This window comes from Mirounga angustirostris, unplaced genomic scaffold (assembly GCF_029215605.1).
Source record: "Mirounga angustirostris isolate CCGP_5_RB_7025 unplaced genomic scaffold, mMirAng1.0.hap1 SCAF_13, whole genome shotgun sequence".
Taxonomy (NCBI): domain Eukaryota; kingdom Metazoa; phylum Chordata; class Mammalia; order Carnivora; family Phocidae; genus Mirounga; species Mirounga angustirostris.
This window is the reverse complement of record NW_026991721.1, coordinates 91,574,135-91,592,076: the sequence shown is the minus strand read 5'-3', so window position 1 is coordinate 91,592,076 and position 17,942 is coordinate 91,574,135. Positions and strand designations below refer to the sequence as shown.

At 42.0% G+C, this 17,942-nt stretch overlaps 1 protein-coding gene across 5 annotated transcripts in view; it reads left to right on the top strand.

The window, feature by feature from the left end:
* UBASH3B (ubiquitin associated and SH3 domain containing B) overlaps nucleotides 1-12,389 on the top strand; it is a 149,101-nt gene extending 136,712 nt beyond the window's left edge. For 4 of the 5 annotated variants that reach the window (XM_045894814.3, XM_045894816.3, XM_064577315.1 and 1 more), the window contains 3 exons: nucleotides 4,783-4,889; nucleotides 6,432-6,541; nucleotides 7,814-12,389. In XM_045894814.3, coding sequence (XP_045750770.1) covers nucleotides 4,783-4,889; nucleotides 6,432-6,541; nucleotides 7,814-7,951 — 355 coding nt within the window. In that variant the 3' untranslated portion in view covers nucleotides 7,952-12,389. The remainder of the gene's footprint in view (nucleotides 1-4,782; nucleotides 4,890-6,431; nucleotides 6,542-7,813) is intronic. The other variant, XM_064577314.1, reaches the window with a different exon arrangement.
* Nucleotides 12,390-17,942: the final 5,553 nt, after the last annotated feature.

Here is a 17,942-nt window from a genome sequence, read left to right as displayed (position 1 = left end):
ATGAGGCAGGAGAGAGAATCAGTAATATAGAAGATGAAATGATGGAAAATAAAGAAGCTGAGAAAAAGAGAGATAAACAACTACTGGATCACGAGGGCAGAATTCGAGAGATAAGCGATACCATAAGACGAAACATTAGAATAATTGGGATCCCAGAAGAAGAAGAAAGAGAGAGAGGGGCAGAAGGTATAATGGAGCAAATTATAGTAGAGAACTTCCCTGATTTGGGGAAGGAAACAGGCATGAAAATCCAGGAAGCACAGAGAACCCCTCTCAGAATCAATAAAAATAGGTCAACACCCCGACATCTAATAGTAAAACTTACGAGTCTCATAGACAAAGAGAAAATCCTGAAAGCAGCTCGGGAGAAGAGATATGTAAACTACAAGGGTAGAAACATTAGATTGGCAACAGACCTATCCACAGAGACCTGGCAGGCCAGAAAGGACTGGCAGGATAGATTCAGAGCACTAAATGAGAAAAATATGCAGCCAAGAATAATCTATCCAGCTAGGCTGTCACTGAAAATTGAAGGAGAGATAAAAAGCTTCCAGGACAAACAAAAACTAAAGGAATTTGCAAACACAAAACCAGCCCTACAGGAAATCTTGAAAGGGGTTCTCTAAGCAAACAGAGAGCCTAAAAGCAACATAGACCAGAAAGGAACACAGACAATATACTGTAACAGTCACCTTACAGGCAATACAATGGCACTGGACCAAATGGACTTCACAGACATATTCAGAACATTCCACCCCAAAGCAACGGAATACACATTCTTCTCTAGTGCCCATGGAACATTCTCCAGAATAGATCACATCCTAGGTCATAAATCAGGTCTCAACCAGTACCAAAAGATTGGGATCATTCCCTGCCTATTTTCAGACCACAATGCTTTGAAACTAAAACTCAATCACAAGAGGAAAGTCGGAAAGAACTCAAATACATGGAGGCTAAAGAGCATCCTACTGAAGAATGAATGGGTCAACCAGGAATTTAAAGAAGAATTAAAAAAATACATGGAAACCAATGAAAATGAAAACACAACTATTCAAAATCTTTGGGATGCAGCAAAGGCAGTCCTAAGAGGAAAGTATATAGCAATACAAGCCTTTCTCAAGAAACAAGAAAGGTCTCAAGTACACAACCTAACCCTCCACCTAAAGGAGCTGGAGAAAGAACAGCAAATAAAGCCTAAACCCAGCAGGAGAAGAGAAATCATAAAGATCAGAGCAGAAATCAATGGAATAGAAACTAAAAGAACAGTAGAACAGATCAACGAAACTAGGAGCTGGTTCTTTGAAAGAATTAACAAGATTGATAAACCCCTGGCCAGACTTATCAAAAAGAGAAGAGAAATGACCCAAATCAACAAAATCATGAATGAAAGAGCAGAGATCACAACCAACACCAAAGAAATACAAACAATTCTAAGAACATATGATGAGCAACTCTATGCCAACAAATTAGATAACCTGGAAGAAATGGATGCATTCCTAGAGATGTATCAACTACCAAAACTGAACCAGGATGAAATAGAAAACCTGAACAGACCCATAACCGCTAAGGAAATTGAAGCAGTCATCAAAAATCTCCCAAAAAACAAAAGCCCAGGGCCAGATGGCTTCCCAGGGGAATTCTACCAAACATTTCAAGAAGAATTAATACCTATTCTTCTGAAACTGTTCCAAAAAATAGAAATGGAAGGAAAACTTCCAAACTCATTTTATGAGGCCAGCATTACCTTGATCCCAAAACCAGACAAAGACCCCATCAAAAAGGAGAATTACAGACCCATATCCCTGATGAACATGGATGCAAAAATTCTCACCAAAATACTAGCCAATAGGATCCAACAGTACATTAAAAGGATTATTCACCACGACCAAGTGGGATTTATCCCTGGGCTGCAAGGTTGGTTCAACATCCGCAAATCAATCAATGTGATACAATACATTAACAAAAGAAAGAATAAGAATCATATGATCCTCTCAATAGATGCAGAAAAAGCTTTTGACAAAGTACAGCATCCTTTCTTGATCAAAACTCTTCAGAGTATAGGGATAGAGGGTATATACCTCAATATCATAAAAGCCATCTATGAAAAACCTACAGCGAATATCATTCTCAATGGGGAAAAACAGAGCTTTCCCCCTAAGGTCAGGAACGCGGCAGGGATGTCCACTATCACCACTGCTATTCAACATAGTATTGGAAGTCCTAGCCACAGCAATCAGACAACAAAAAGAAATCAAAGGCATCCAAATTGGCAAAGAAGAATTCAAACTCTCACTCTTTGCAGATGATATGATACTTTATGTGGAAAACCCAAAAGACTCCACCCCAAAACTGCTAGAACTCATATAGGAATTCAGTAAAGTGGCAGGATATAAAATCAATGCACAGAAGTCAGTGGCATTCCTATACACCAACAACAAGACAGAAGAAAGAGAAATTAAGGAGTCAATCCCATTTACAATTGCACCCAAAACCATAAGATACCTAGGAATAAATCTAACCAAAGAGACAAAGGATCTGTACTCAGAAAACTATAAAATACTCAAGAAAGAAATTGAGCAAGACACAAAGAAATGGAAAAACCTTCCATGCTCATGGATTGGAAGAACAAATATTGTGAAGATGCCAATGCTACCTAGAGCAATCTACACATTCAATGCAATCCCCATCAAAATACCATCCACTTTTTTCAAAGAAATGGAACAAATCATCCTAAAATTTGTATGGAACCAGAAAAGACCCCGCATAGCCAGAGGAATGTTGAAAAAGAAAAGAAAAGCAAAGCCGGCGGCATCACAATTCCGGACTTCCAGCTCTATTACAAAGCTGTCATCACCAAGACCGCATGGTACTGGCACAAAAACAGACACATAGATCAATGGAACAGAATAGAGAGCCCAGAAATGGACCCTCAACTCTATGGTCAACTCATCTTTGACAAAGCAGGAAAGAATGTCCAATGGAACAAAGACAGTCTCTTCAACAAATGGTGTTGGGAAAATTGGATAGCCACATGCAGAAGAATGAAACTGGACCATTTCCTTACACCACACACAAAAATAGACTCCAAATGGTTGAAAGACCTCAATGTGAGACAGGAGTCCATCAAAATCCTAAAGGAGAACACAGGCAGCAACCTCTTTGACCTCAGCCGCAGCAACTTCTTCCTAGAAACATCGCCAAAGGCAAGGGAAGCAAGGGCAAAAATGAACTATTGGGACTTCATCAAGATAAAAAGCTTTTGCAAAGCAAAGGAAACAGTCAACAAAACCAAAAGACAACCGACAGAATGGGAGAAGATATTTACAAATGACATATCAGATAAAGGGCTAGTATCCAAAATCTATAAAGAACTCATCAAACTCAACACCCAAAGAACAAAGAATCCAATCAAGAAATGGGCAGAAGACGTGAACAGACATTTTTCCAAAGAAGACATCCAAATGGCCAACAGATATGAAAAAGTGCTCAATATCGCTCGGCATCAGGGAAATCCAAATCAAGACCTCAATGATATACCACCTCACACCAGTCAGAATGGCTAAAATTAACAAGTCAGGAAATGACAGATGTTGGCGGGGATGCAGAGAAAGGGGAACCCTCCTACCTTGTTGGTGGGAATGCAAGCTGGTGCAGCCACTCTGGAAAACTGTATGGAGGTTCCTCAAAAAGTTGAAAATAGAGCTACCATACGATCCAGCAATTGCACTACTGGGTATTTACCCCAAAGATAGAAAAGTAGGGATCCGGGGGCGCCTGGGTGGCTCAGTTGGTTAAGCGACTGCCTTCGGCTCAGGTCATGATCCTGGAGTCCCGGGATCAAGTCCCACATCAGGCTTCCTGCTCAGCAGGGAGTCTGCTTCTCCCTCTGACCCTCCTCCCTCTCATATGCTCTCTCTCTCTCTCATTCTCACTCTCTCAAATAAATAAATCTTTAAAAAAAAAAAGAAAAGTAGGGATCCGAAGGGGTACGTGCACCCCGATGTTTATAGCAGCAATGTCCACAATAGCCAAACTGTGGAAGGAGCCAAGATGTCCATTGACAGATGAATGGAAAAGGAGAAGTGGTATATATATATATATATATATATATATACAATGGAATATTATGCAGCCATCAAAAGGAAAGAGATCTTGCCATTTGCAACGACGTGGATGGAACTGGAGGGTATTATGTTGAGTGAAATAAGTCAAACAGAGAAAGACATGTATCATATGATCTCACTGATATGAGGAATTCTTAATCGCAGGAAACAAACGGAGGGTTGCTGGAGTGGAGGGTGGGGTGGGAGGGATGGGGTGACTGGGTGATAGACACTGGGGAGGGTATGTGCTCTGGTAAGCGCTGTGAATTGTGCAAGACTGTTGAATCTCAGATCTGTACCTCTGAAACAAATAATGCAATATATGTTAAGAAAAAAAAAAGAAGAAGAAGAAGGTAGCGGGAGGGGAAGAATGAAGCGGGGGAAATCGGAGGGGTAGACGAACCATGAGAGACGATGGACTCTGAAAAACAAACAGGGCTCTAGAGGGGAGGGGGGTGGGAGGATGGGCTAGCCTGGTGATGGGTATTAAAGAGGGCACATTCTGCATGGAGCACTGGGTGTTATGCACAAACAATGAATCATGGAACACCACATCTAAAACTAATGATGTAATGTATGGGGATTAACATAAGAATAAAAAATTTAAAAAAATCCTATCTATTGCTTTGTCTTGGGATCAAAATGTTTTCATTGCCTTTGTTCATCTTTTCTTTTACAGACCTCACATTCCAGTCAGCAAATTAGTGGTTTCAGAATCCTATGACACTTACATTAGTAGAAGTTTCCAAGTGACAAAAGAAATAATAAGTGAGTGTAAAGGTAAAGGTAGGTGATATCATTTTGGACTCTATATTTAAATATGTGGTCATTCCTCCATCATGGTCTATAAGCTGTTCAAGATGTTTCAACTTGCTTTAGCAGACTTGCTTAGTAAGAGAGAGAAGTAATTCCCAACTTTCTTATAGATACTTTCGTGTTAAGTTTGTAATATTCTCTCGAGTACCTAAAACGGTAGATATGCCATGGGGATATAATCCAGACTTAGTTACTACATGAAATCATTTAGAATTCTACATAACAGCTATTTATCTTGCACTCTGTGAAGGAAGTTCCCTGTTACAATTTCCAGAAGTTTTTTAGCATAACACTGTTTTTGCCTCTGATTTGATCCAGGAGCGAGGACACCCACACAAAGCACACCTTCACCAACCCACTGTCACTGCTCCCATTAACCAAGAGCAGTGTTCTGGAAGACTCAAGTCTGTTACTCAATTTGATAAACACTGAACTCAAATATTTAATGAAACATAAGACTATTCACTATCAATTTTTAGAGAAAAAAGGGATTACAAAAGTATATGCACATTTCTACTGCTTTTTAAGTTATCTTCATAAAGCAAAAACTAGAATTATACACACCCAAACGTTAACAGTGGAGAGCCCTGGTCAGCAGTATTGTAGTTCATTGCCACCTCTCAGTTAACATTGAGAAACCACTCATTTCATTTACTACTCCTGTGCTCCCCATTGTAAAGATACTCATCAGCATAGGCTATCAACCAAAAAGTATCAAGTGCTCCCAGTTCTACAGTGGCAACATTGAAAACTATATTAGAAGAAGTAGCAGAGAGCGCTGTAGACATAGAATAGTTTTGTGTCTTGATTGTGGTGTTTACAAAGAGTCACACAGGTGATAGAGAAACCTGGTGGAATCTAAGTAAACTGTGGATTACACCAGCACCCATTTCCTGATTTTGCTAGGGTACCATAGCTAGGCAAGATATTCCCACTGGAGGAGGCTGGATGCCTGGTATGTGGGACGTCCCTGGTGTGCATATGTGTATATATACTATCTGCTAAACTATATACACACACAATGTGTATCTATATGTTTGTGTATATACGTATTACACAATATGTCATACATATATGATATATAATTTTACACATTGTATATATTTACATATTATATATATAATTATAACCTCCTATGCATCTATAATTATTTTAAGATTAAAAGGGTTTTTTTAATGATATTAGGCTGCCTTAACAATACAAAGCATTTCAAAATATTGTTTGGCCAAATTGTCTCATTCTTGAGAATGTCTGTCCCTCCCTGGAACATTTGACCTCCAGTATTTACAAAGTTTATATAGGTCTTTATAGAAATGGTCTTCCCAGGGGTGCCTGGGTGGCTCAGTCTGTTAAGAGTCCCACGTTGGGCTCCACACTCAGTGGGGAATCTGAAGACTCTCTCCCTCTGCCCCTCTCCACTCTCTCTCTCTCTCAAATAAATAAATAAATCTTAAAAAAGAAAGAAAGAAAGAAAAGAAATGGTTTTCCCAGTCCTTGCTTTTCTTCCCTCAGGAAATAACATCCTGATTGTGGCTCATGCATCTTCCCTGGAAGCGTGTACTTGCCAACTTCAGGGACTGTCCCCTCAGAACTCCAAGGACTTTGTACAAATGGTCCGAAAGGTAATTCATACCTATATCTCAGAGGCCTGTGCCAAACAGTTTTACAACAGTTCCCTGACTGGCTGATGGCTAAGGTGTTTGAAGCCTGTGTTCCCTGTGAGCTGGAAAGATGCATGTATTGATTCACTCAGCCAAGATGTACTGAGCGGTGCTCTGTGTAAGGTGCTTTATTAGGCCTTGTGTAAGAGACAAAAGATGCGTTTGAGCGAGTTTTAGCTTCTGAGAGCGCAAATTTAGGAAGTAGCTAAGAAGTCTAAGCAAATTGTCTGGATTTCCCTGAGGGGCCATGGATTGGATGAAGGGGGGTGAGTGGACCCAAACAGAGCATCTGACAGCTCAGCTAGAAGAGAGGGCCTGGGTGGTAGGCCAAAGGAAGCAGTGATTTAAGACGATCGGGCTGCAAGGCAAACCAGGAACAAGGCCATGAGACAAAACCCATGAGAATGACCCACACATCTGGATTCTTCCTTCTCATGCCCGTGAAAGAGGCTTTCCCATCAGCTGCCCTCCCACACACTTCCCTCCAGGCTGACTTACATGCTTCCTGTATCTGCCCCCAGAGAACCTGATTCAAACTCAATTGCAGTGCTTTTCTCTTTTTTTTTTTTAAGTTTACTTATGCATCTGTGTCTACCCATTACTCTGTAAGCTGCTTGAGGGCAGAGATTTTTGTCTTGTTTATAACTGCAGCTATGGTCCCATGCACAAAAATACGTTTAGAGATGAGATGCCATGGCTCCTGACATTAGGAAGGCTACAGCTTCAGCTTTGAATATTACAGATACCCATGCCAAGAAGGAAAAAAAAATGACAAGACAAAACTGGGTGAAATATTTTTAAAAATAGCGTAATCTCTCCCATGGTCCAAATATAATTTCTGAAATGTCTGAGCTGCAATTTTAGCTTGATTCACAATTAGGAATTAACTCTGAGCACCTTAGCTTTCTGTGTGATTGTCCTCTTTCCTCCCACACTATTACGCAGCAGTCTAGAAACAATTACTTAATTACACCAGGGGAGCTCACCATTTAATGAATCTTTCTGATGAATCCCCTTGCAATGTAAATACCCTTCCCTCTAGTTTGTCACTTTTATCCATTTCATTTTTCTTTATTGATTTTTGGAAGAGATGCAGGGTCTACAAAGCCCCTATCAATTCCTGTGACTCTTCCTGATTCCCAAGGGCCACCTGAAGATCTTTATGTGTAGGTCAAAGCAAAAGCATTAAACCTCTGTTTTCTATTTCCCCTTCCTTTACTACTCTGACTTCAGATTCCATACTTGGGGTTTTGTTCCTGTGAAGAACTAGGAGAAACTGGAATATGGCAGCTGACAGACCCACCTATCCTTCCTCTCACCCATGGACCAACTGGGGGCTTTAACTGGAGAGAGACCTTGCTACAAGAATAAACCATACCAGTGAACGAGAAGAAAAGGCTCTAGAAAGCCTTTGGGAGAAGTGTCTTTCTGTGTGTTTAGAAACAGTGGCAAAGTCCGCACCACCTTCTAAGCGGACAGCTCAGAACAATTTAGCAGATTTCCTTTCATGCTTGAAAGCTCTGATGACGAGACTGTGGGAATGAGAAAAAGACTTGATTCCGGGATAAAATTCATTCTCTCTGGATGCTTACCTAGCTAATAAGGCTTTCGAGAATTGTCTTCCTAAATCAAGGCACCTGCTACAGCAGAGGATGTGTTCTTCCTTCCTTCTGTACACGGCTAAGGAGTCGGAATGCTCCTAAAGGGAGCGGTCAGCCTGCTCTGAGGAGGAATGCAAGGGGAGGGAGTTATGTCCAGAATCCAGCTGGAGAGACACACCGAGCTGCCAGTTTGGGGATGGGATTTTCTTTTTAACTCCCATGTTCCAGTTAGGCAAAGCCAAGCTGAGGAATTCTTTTAAGGTCATTAGAAAACGTGCCCCTGCAGAGAGTTGTTCTTATTACACATCAGATTCTACCCTCAATATGACCCACACCCCCGTGCTGCTGGCTCAAGACACCCGCTTGACGACCCCCATCTACCCTGGTACCTACTGCCACATTTTCTCTAGAACAGCTCGCTACAGCTTTCTGCTACGGCCCCTCCCCCTTGCTTCTGTCTGTGCAATGGGGAGAGCAAGCACTTTTAGATACTCAGGAGGGAGAAAAATGTATTCAACTGTGGGAAGCAAAGAATTTGCAAAATATAAAGTGACCTGGAATTATCCGTGTTACAGCACTTCCAAATCACCATGATTTGCTTGTCTTTGCCCCTAGAGTCTAGACTGTGGTAACTGGTTAAGGATGTTGACAATTTGAAGGCATGTGTGTTCAATCCATTATTTGAGTCCACAAGAAGCTCATTCCTGTGCAATATGGATGTCTTTACAAACCATACCAAGGGTCAGGTCATTGTACACTTACAGTACCTGTCACTCATGGCAGATCACCCACCAATGCATCAATTATACCAGGGATGTATAAAGAAGTCAGGGAACTAATTTAAAGGATGACAGTCACGATTGCTGTTTGTGCTGTCATTTTTTTTATTTGTTTTTCTATAACTTAAAATATGTAGGTAGGGCTACTTAAGAAAAGGTGGGAGAGCCACGTCCTGTGGTTTCTCATCACACCTGCTTCCTGAATTCAGAGGGAGTTTATTTAAAAGAAAAATAAATGACAATCAAACTAAACATCAGTTATCGACGCGTATTTAATTTTGTGACTAGCTGACTGTGGGCAGCAGACAATGGTCTGGTGCGGTGTAGTTCACTATGTAGACTATGTGTGCAACTGAGATCCCAGACATGTAAAGAAACAGTATAAAACAAATCAATATACGTTGCAGCACTGAATAATACATATAAAACCCGGTATATCAAAATAGATAATTCTATGCTCCTATTTGAAACTGGAATTTGAGGATTCCTAAAAAGAAGAGGAAGTAAAAGGATGCTGGCTATGTATGTTAATCAGCAGGAGGATTACAGTTGGGGGGCTTTTTTAGGCCACTTAGATATGTCATGAATTTTAGATCTTAAGAAACGAACTTGATTTCTTCTAGCATCGCACAAACATTGATCCAGCTGCTGGGTATAAAAACACTCTGTGCTGATACCACTGAGTAATAGAAATGTTTTAACCTTAAAAATGGGGGAAATATTCCCATTAAAAGAGTCTAAGAGAAAAATCACATTACTGCTGATGCAATGTCACTGCTGTTCGTTCTTCTATCTGTAATGAAATGAATCTGTTTAATCAGATCTGTAATGTTTATTAGATTCTCCACAAATTTTCATGGGCTTCCAATGTTCGGAATAATGCGTGAACACCTTACATCTGACTTCCTTGAAAACTACAGCAGTGTGTTCTGGGCGGTGTCTGTACCTGAACAGAACAGAGTTCAGGATAGGTTATCCTCTCCCTCCCTCCCAGCTATCTTGGTCCTATGATGACCGAGAGGCCAGTTTAGCTGGGCAACAATCCATTGTCCTTAGCACAATATGGACAGAGCCTTAGGCTGTCATCTGTGTGAGCAGGAGGCAGAGATCTGAAATCATTTCCTGAATAATTTAGGTGAAAAACCCTGAATTAAGGAGTTTATTCCTCTGCTTTCATTATCCAGATTGTTTATCAAAGTGGCCTGAATGACCTGAATTCACATTCTCTTTTCACTTATTCTTATTTAAAAAACTAAGACTCCAACGGAGAAATTCTTTGAAAATCATGTTGAATCTCTGTGTAATAAAAGGAATGCACGTGTATTACATGATTTTGTTTTCATCCAAAAATTCTAGGTTGACATCACAACCTGAACCTCAGCTTGGTTCTTTTTGGTCTGAGGCTGATGCTTATTAAGAACAAATGTTGGGGGCAGGGAAGAGCGGGCAGGAAGGAAGGAAGGAAGGACGGACATCAAGATAAGAAGAACCAAATGTTTCTTGCAGAGGGAAAATTTTTTTTTTTTTTTATGTAAAAAGTTGTCTGAACCGGAGATGAAATTAACTAAAGGATTTGGTCTGGGATTGAAACTCTGAAACAGTTTGCTGCTGGTCCAAGTGGGCCACATCAATCCGCTAATGCCCCAGTATTATTCATAGGTAGGACTTTGGTTTCGGTGATTTTAACATGCCATGTCTATTCCTTGTAGACTGGAATAATTGGCACATTTTAATGCACAAGCTGGGGGTCTCACTTTCCCAGGCTCTCTTCTCCATCACTGCATCGGTAGCTAGGAGCTTATTGCTTTGCCCCAGTGTGGAGTTAGAATACAGTGTTTTCCATTACATTTAGATTCATAGAATCTGAATGGCTGATTAAATGGCCATCTGATGGCTGAAAGAGGGGGGTATTTTTCACCCTGTAGTGAATGGCTTGGAGGAGTTTCTACCTTTTATTTGAATTATACTTTAACCAAAGAATTATTTTAAAATAACCTTATATTTAAAAGATGATTTTGCAGAAAATAAAAAATTAAAAAAAAAAAAAATCTCCTGGAGTGATCTCAGTTTGGTTAATCATTGTGAATAATTTTCTTGCATTTTAGGCTGACGTGGTCATTTTCCTGTCAGTGGTATTTGGATGCATATACATTGTCCTCCAACTGCACTTAGCATTACCATAAATGTATCTTTTCCACTCAACTAGCTGTGTTCATATTAAAGGAAGTCTTCTATTTCCATTACCTAGTGTCACTGGGAACTAACTGAAGAGCTGCAGTAAGAGAAGTTCCTATCTCATTGTCTTTGTAGAAAAGCATCCCTCTGTAGCAAAAAGGGAGGCATTCCTCCGTAACCTAGGCACTCTGCAACTCCAGTGTTTAATTTGAAAGCAGTGATGAATTGCTCTTTTGAATCTACTCTGAGTAATGCGTGTGTTCGAATACAGATGAACCTCCCTTAATTTTCACAGGCAGAGTCACAACTATACTGTCTGCATGAACTCAGATAATGAGGCGCGGGGTTATTTGCATTTAAATTGTAGTCCTGCACATATATGAGAACTAAGAGGCACGAGTCTAGTTGGGCTGCCTTGCAGGGGGGACGAGACTGGCCTTGGAGGGTAGGGAAAAGAGCATTTTAACATCTACTTAGGTTAATAGTCACTTTACAAAGGTGATGGGGGGATATTTTGTTCAGTGATGGCAGATGCTTTTCATGTTTAAACATAGGATTCAAATTGGATTTGCTTCTCTTTAACACTTCAACATAATGAATTTTTCCTAGGAAAGTAACTAGCTATAATGAAAATTCGAGGGAAGGAAAAAAAATGCCGCTAAAGACAGAGGAAATAACTTGATCTTTAAATACGTATAATATTATGTTCGGCGTATGTAAGTTTAAAATTATACTGAGGAGTCGTCAAACTTAATACACAATCAGCTCTTACAAATGTCTTACACAGTACCACTTAGCTGCCATTGCCCACACAAAAATCAGGATTTTGCAGCTGTTTAACTATTCTTGGACTCTGTACAGGGTACATATGTATAACGGGAAACGTGTGCTGGTTCTCGGATGGGAACGCCATCCTGAGGCATTTTGGTTATGCATTGACCATTCTCAACCTGATGTCTTTAGAGGTATATCGGTTTCCTTTTCACTTATAAGGCTATTGTATCTTTTTTATTATTATTCTATGTGATTCAGGTGTATTTATTTGAAGAAAAAGGTATGTCATTATAAGAAGGAAAACCACACGGAACTGTATTACCAGATCCTTTGTAAACTACCTGTGTTATCTGCTCTTTCCTGGCTGTGTGCTCTTCCTCTGGATGCAGCTCCCACACTGTTGTAATTAGATCATTCCATTCCATGAGCATCTCCGTTTAAGTGGTTCACAGACGATTTAATAAAGAGAAACTGTGTCCTCAGTCGGTCCAGAGCAATCTCATGTTAAGTTCTGAGTGGTCTCTATTCCTGCCATGTTTTTAGATGTTACTGTGGTCATTATTATTTCATAAATGTCCATTAAGAGTGCGATTCTTTGAAGCTCAGAGAGCCAGAGGGGCGTTTGCTGCTGACGGAAATGGAAGGATGCGCCGGCAGCATTGTGGGTCTCTGGTCCCCTCTGGGGAGGCTTCTCTCTGAGTCAACCAGGTTGGAGAGGTGACACTCGCCCAGGAGTGAGAAAACATGCTCCAAAATGCTCTCATTGCCCATGTGCGAGCCTTCATCCCTCAACTGTGCTCACCTTGAGGAGGTAGGTGCACCAGGGGCCATCCATAGATTAAGAATTTGGGTAAGAGAGAGGGGAAATCCAGCACAAGCTAGGTTCCACACTACCAAAAGCCATAATAGTCCGCCCCCCACCTTTTTTTTGAGAGAGTGAGTGAGCAGGACAGGAGGAGGGGCACAGGGAGAGACTCAAGCAGACTCTCTGCTGACTGCAGAGCCCGACACAGGGCTCGATCTCACGACCCTAAGATCATGACCTGAGCTGAAATCAAGAGTTGGAGGCTCAACCCACTGAGCCACACAGACACCCCAACCCCATTTTTGAAGTAAGGATATGTTAAGCTAATAGAAGTTAGAATAAGCCATGTATGCAAATTTATACTCAGGACGCAAATGCAGGTTTTCATTGACAGAGCCAGCCATGAGCCAGGCACAGTTTCCTGCCTGAGGAAACGTAACAGCTAATGCTCACATCTGACAAAAGACCAAGCTACGTTTAGCCTTGTGGCTGGTTCTCTCGGTTGTTCTCTGCTTGACAGATTCCCAAACTCATTTTGCCCACTTGTGATGTATGTAAAAGCTGCCTGCACATGCAGAGAAAATGAATCCACATGCTTTGGATTTGTTTAAGGTGAAATCAGCAAAATGTCTTTTTTTTTTTTAATAAGTTGAGGACCAAAAAACAGTCTTCCTTCTGAAGAAACGGAATACTTCATTTTGCCAGAAATAAATACATAAAACCCAGATGACTTGCTCCTGACCATGAAAAGCTGCAGGTTTAGATACCTGCTGGGTGCCACTGTGTTGGTGGGGCAATCCAGAAGGTCTGCGTTATCACCGGAGAAGAACCTCATGCTGTACCAGGGAAGCAGCTCTAATTCTGGCATCGGACAGAGCTGGGTTCTTATCCCGGCTTAGCCGCTTACTAGATCCCTTAAATTGTTTTCACCCGTAAAATGGGCACATGAATTTTTACAGCATGGTTGTAGGATATGGGATAATGACTATAAAATGCCTAATAGGGGCCCCTGGTTGGCTCAATTGGTTAAACGTCTGACTCTTGGTTTCGGTTCAGGTCATGATCTCAGGGTCCTGGGATCGAGTCCAGTGTCAGGCTCTGTGCTCAGCATGGGAGTCTCCTTGTCCCTCGCCCTCTGTGCCTCCCCCTACTTGTGAGCACTCTGTCTCTAAAGTGAATAAATAAAATCTTTTAAAAAAAGATTTTCTTTTTCTCCCTCTCTCTGCGTACCACCCCCCCCCCACTCTCTCTCATTCCCTCTCTTAAAAAAATAAAATGCCTAATAGGACATGCTAGTAAGATACTATCTGCTAGTAAATAAACAATTGCTTTTGCTAAGGCCAAAGGAAAATCACACGTAGCCATTTTCTTATCTATGGAAAATATCAGGGACAAGGAACAAAGTAGCCTCGTTCATACTGGTATTACTTTACTACTATCCCCAGAAGTTATCTTCAGCAATAAGAGAATGTGTTGGTTGGATTCTGGGGTTTGCCTAAGAAGCTGCCTTAATGATTTACCACCTTCCTCTTAAAAGCACATTTTCGTTTGATTCTCATAATTTTACCAGGCAAGGAGAGCAGGTATTGTGAACTTGCTGTATGAAAGAAACAAAGACACGGAGGGCGTGGATTCATTCATCATTCTACAATACTGACTGAACATGATGTTCCTGGCAGGGTGGCAAGCTGGTGCTACAGTGGTAATTAAAGCAAGGTCCCCCCCGCCACCCCCTTATGGAGGAGAAAGAGACACTGAATACATAAACAAGATAATTACAGAGGTTGATCAATGTTGTCTAGGAAGAAAACTGGGTTATCCAATAGTAACTCTGGGAGGGATGTGGGGCAGGGCATACTTTACACAAGGTCGTGTGTGGTGTCCCTGAGCAGCTGACAAGGAAGCCACCAGCCAAGGCTGAACAGAAGCTGGGCATGGTGCAGAGCTAAATGAGGTTTCAGGAAGACAAGGAATGCAGATGTCCCCCAGTGATAAGGAGTTCTCTGGGTTAGAACACCAGGGGTCAGGGAGCTAAAGCTTAGTAAGCACGGCAGAAAGTGGGGAGAAACAAGGTTGGAGAGGTAGGTGGACCTAGACATGGGTCCCTGTACCCCATGGCTTCGTGAAATACCAGCCCAGAAGCAGAATCTGGCCCACAGCCTGTGTTTAAATGGCTCACAAGCTAAGAATGTGTTTACAATTTCAAATGGTTAAAGAACACCAAAAGAGGAATGCTATTTCACGGCACAAGTTAATTATGTAAAATCCAAATTCCAGGGCCTATCAATAAAGTTTTATTGGTACACAGCCATGCTCATTCACGTACATATTGCCCAAGGCTGCTTCCAGCCTACAAGGGCAGAGGCTAGCAGTGGACGGTGTATGGCCCACAAAGCCTAAAATACTTACTACTTGGTGCTCGATAGAAAAAGTTCACCAGCCTCTGTTGTAGACCATGGTGAAGCATTTGTATTTTATTCAAAGCCCAAAGAATCCAGCACAGACACTAGTTTACCTGGCATAAAAATTAATAGATTGGTGGGTTCAGAGGCTGGCAAAGTGATAGCCAACATCCGTTGAGTGCTGATGTGTATCAGACTCTAAGTACTTAATAGGTGTAAACTTCTCTATTTTCTTGACAACCCTATTCAGTAGATACTCTTATTATTCCAAGTTTACAGAAGAGGAAGCAGAGCCTTACAAAGATCCAGTGACCCGCCCAAAGTCACATGGCAAATACATGCTAGGGCGGAGATTTGAGCCATGTTGGCCTGGTGCCAAAGCCTGGACTAATCGTTTAAGATATTTTTGTAAAGAAATCTTAAGGCAAATATTGCCCAACCCTGAGGCACCTGGGGGGATACTTGGTTTCTTCAGAATGCAGTTTGGAAACCACTGGTTCATTTAATCCCCTCATTTGCAGATGAAGACCCCTTGGGAAGTCATTTGTCCTGGGAGAGATGTGTGAGCTGGGACCTGCCTGTCTGGGGGACATTTCCCCCAAACCACAGCCATCAACTCCTACTTGGGTTCTTTGTTCAGCATGATCTATTTGATTCGATTCTAGGCAGAAGTCTTTAGAATAAAAGCTGAGTGGACTTTCTCCGTTTGCAGGCACATCTAACCTACCGTGGTTCCTGGGGGCATGAGATAGAGCCCCAGCCACCTGCGGTCTTCAGACTGATGGAGGATCGTCTAAGTGCCACCGTGCCGGGCACTTGGGATACCAGGTTTAATTCATACCTCCCAGTCATACCTCCCATGCTGTAATTAGTCTCCCCATTTTACAGATGGGGAAACTGACACCAAGAGGTGAGGGTGTTATTGAGGGCTACAAGGTCACTAGTGACAGGGCCCAGGTGACAAGTCCAGGTCGGTCTGCCTCCTACCCCCCACCTTATACTCATCCCACTAGGCTTCACTGCTGCTAAAAAAAAGCCTTTTCTCAATAACTACGACGGCTACTGCTCTAGTTTAGAAACCCCGCAGCCCTGCTGTGTGTCTACAACAGAGCTCAAAGACTCCCAGCACCAGCTGCGGACTAGCCACCCAAGGCATCTGCTGTGAAATGCAGCCCTTCTTGCCCCGGCCTTGGGAAAGGCCACAGATTCTGCACACCAGCCAAGAAATGTCAAGAAGAAAGTTTAGGCCCCTCTTGTAATTTTGCAGTAAAAACCCCAGTGGCTTCTACACATGGGGAAATCCCCTGTCTTTTCTGACCCTTAAAACAGTCCAACTTTCACCCTACTTAATAAATGTCTTTTTCAGTTTTTCTTTTTCCCCAAGGTGATGGTGGGAGAGAGAGGATATTTGTTTATTTCTCTAAAATCTCTCCCCACACCACCACTCCAAGAAATGTTACTTCCAATTAGTACTGGAACATAGGAGGAGGATTCGTTCAGTGAAGATCAAAATGACAACCGGCTGTCAGTGGCGAGGCCTCCCACATACAAGGTGGTCACCCTTCCACTAGAAAACAGGTAGAAGGTCACTCCCTGACCACTGCACTCCAACCTCATCTTTTCCTTCCATGTGACAAGCAGCCACAACAACTGCCTTCCTCTGCTGAACCCTTTCAGGGCCGCAGGCTGGAGTGGGGGCGGTGAGGGGGTAGGAAGAACCGTGCAAACCACAATTGCATGTCATTCACAGTCACAAGCCTGCCTTGCAGCTCTGCCCCCACAGACCATTTTAAACTTCAGTCCAGTGGACGATCATGACGTTTGTCAAGGTCTGTGACCAGTTGACTATCACACCCGTGGGTGAAAAAGATACACTCATCACTGCCCACGGTGCAATCTAAAGTAAGGTCTTCTTTAATGCTCGGGAAGAATTAGAGGTCAAACATACTTTTAGGCTTCAGAGCAAAAAGAACATCTCAGTTGGAGAGCCCATTCTTTCGTTTGCTTACTCATTTGATAATTTATTTCATGTGCTGTTGTGGGTCAGGTGGCCCAGATCAGATGTTGAGAGAGAGACTTGTGTGCATAAGTTTATGGGAGCGTGCTCTTGGGTACGAGACTTGTGAAGGATGCGAGATACTGAAGTGAGACCCAGTGGCCACAAAGGCCTCCCCTGATCCTGATCCCGCAGAGGGCTCTGGAGCTAGAATGTTTCCCTTCAGAGTCACTCCACCTTAAGATAGAGGACAGAACTGCTATGTCTCCTCCTGGGTGCCCCATAGAGGGGGGAGGATGTTGGGTGAGATGGGTCTCTTCCACTAACAGCAATTCCCAGAGAGGGACCCAGCTGGCATGTCCCAACCTTCCAGCCCCTAGGGGGTCAGGGGAGAATCTGGGTGGCATGTCAGAGTGTACCCCCCAAGTGCCAACTAAGGACCAGCATTTAATTTAACTAACCTGAACTTTTTTCTCTGAATTAGATTATCATGAAAAACAAATGTGGGAACATACCAGGTTCTCTTTAAATTCACCCTACAACTGATTCAATGTAATAAACAATTATTAAAAACTGTCCTATACCTTAGCATTTTTGAAGCTTACTATTGTAAATATATGTACAATTACAGCATTTTTAATTTGTTTTACCTGGAAAAAAAAGTTTTAATTAACAATGTGTCTTAGAATCCAGGAAATTGGTGCTTATTGATTTGTCTCTGGATATTTCTCTCAGTGTAGACATCATAGACTTCAGACTCAGTATCCTCATTATGTTCCTAGTATATGATTGAACTATTTCATAATGACAGGCTTTGGTATAGCAAAACA